Source organism: Penaeus monodon, chromosome 24 (genome assembly GCF_015228065.2).
Source record: "Penaeus monodon isolate SGIC_2016 chromosome 24, NSTDA_Pmon_1, whole genome shotgun sequence".
Lineage (NCBI taxonomy): Eukaryota > Metazoa > Arthropoda > Malacostraca > Decapoda > Penaeidae > Penaeus > Penaeus monodon.
The window spans coordinates 34,337,562-34,338,310 of record NC_051409.1 but is presented as its reverse complement, the minus strand read 5'-3'; the positions used below and the strand labels follow the sequence as shown (position 1 = coordinate 34,338,310).

The 749-nt window shown below is 36.2% G+C and overlaps 1 protein-coding gene across 1 annotated transcript in view; it reads left to right on the top strand.

Moving 5' to 3' along the window:
* The window catches only part of LOC119588734 (lethal(2) giant larvae protein homolog 1-like), a gene marked incomplete in the record, with an annotated part of 77,754 nt that overhangs the window by 67,992 nt on the left and 9,013 nt on the right, over positions 1–749 (top strand). Inside the window, 1 exon segment of the mRNA XM_037937374.1 lies at positions 426–592. Coding sequence (XP_037793302.1) covers positions 426–592 — 167 coding nt within the window.

The window sequence follows — 749 nt, the reverse complement described above, 5'->3', positions numbered from 1 at the left end:
CACTGTTAGGGCTTTCCTCTATATTTTGATTTTACAAGCAGTGAGTGTAAATGTGTATATCATGTAAGTGATATTGATTGATAATGAAATTTTAACTTGTGATTCTTTCATTCATGAGTATGACTTTAATACAAGCAGTGTAATTTATCATAATCTGAGAGTTGATCATTGATATGTATATGTAAATTAAAAGGGATATTACTTCGAATATTTTGTAGACTTAAAAGTTTAAGCTCCTTGAGACAAGAAACAAACTGCATATAAGTGCAGAAATTACAGTGTAAATGTGTGTCCTATGTAACTTTTTGTAAATATCTGGACTAGTTGAAAGTGGCAGTATACTATTCTCCCATTCCTCAATCACTCATTCTTTCTGTGTCTCGTGTCTTGTGCATGACCTGTTTGTGTTCTTGTGCTTAATGTAGGGATGATCTCAAACTCGCGGAGAAGAGCGTAGAGCTGGTGGGCGGGAGTAGCACCTCCAGCTCAAATGTGGTGACGACAAGTAGTGCTTCGACCAAGCAGGAGAGTAGTAGCAGTGTGACCATTGTTAAGTCCACCACTATCACGTCTGTGTCCTCCTCATCCCAAGGTGAGTGAGTGAGGTGGCACTAGTGGCATAGGGAGCAGGGGGGGAGATAAAGTTGAAGTTTTATGAACATTATTTTATGAGTTTCAATTTCAATTTTTGAAATTATTAGAATTAATTATTATATTAATTTTGCATACAAAATGAAATGAGAGATTAT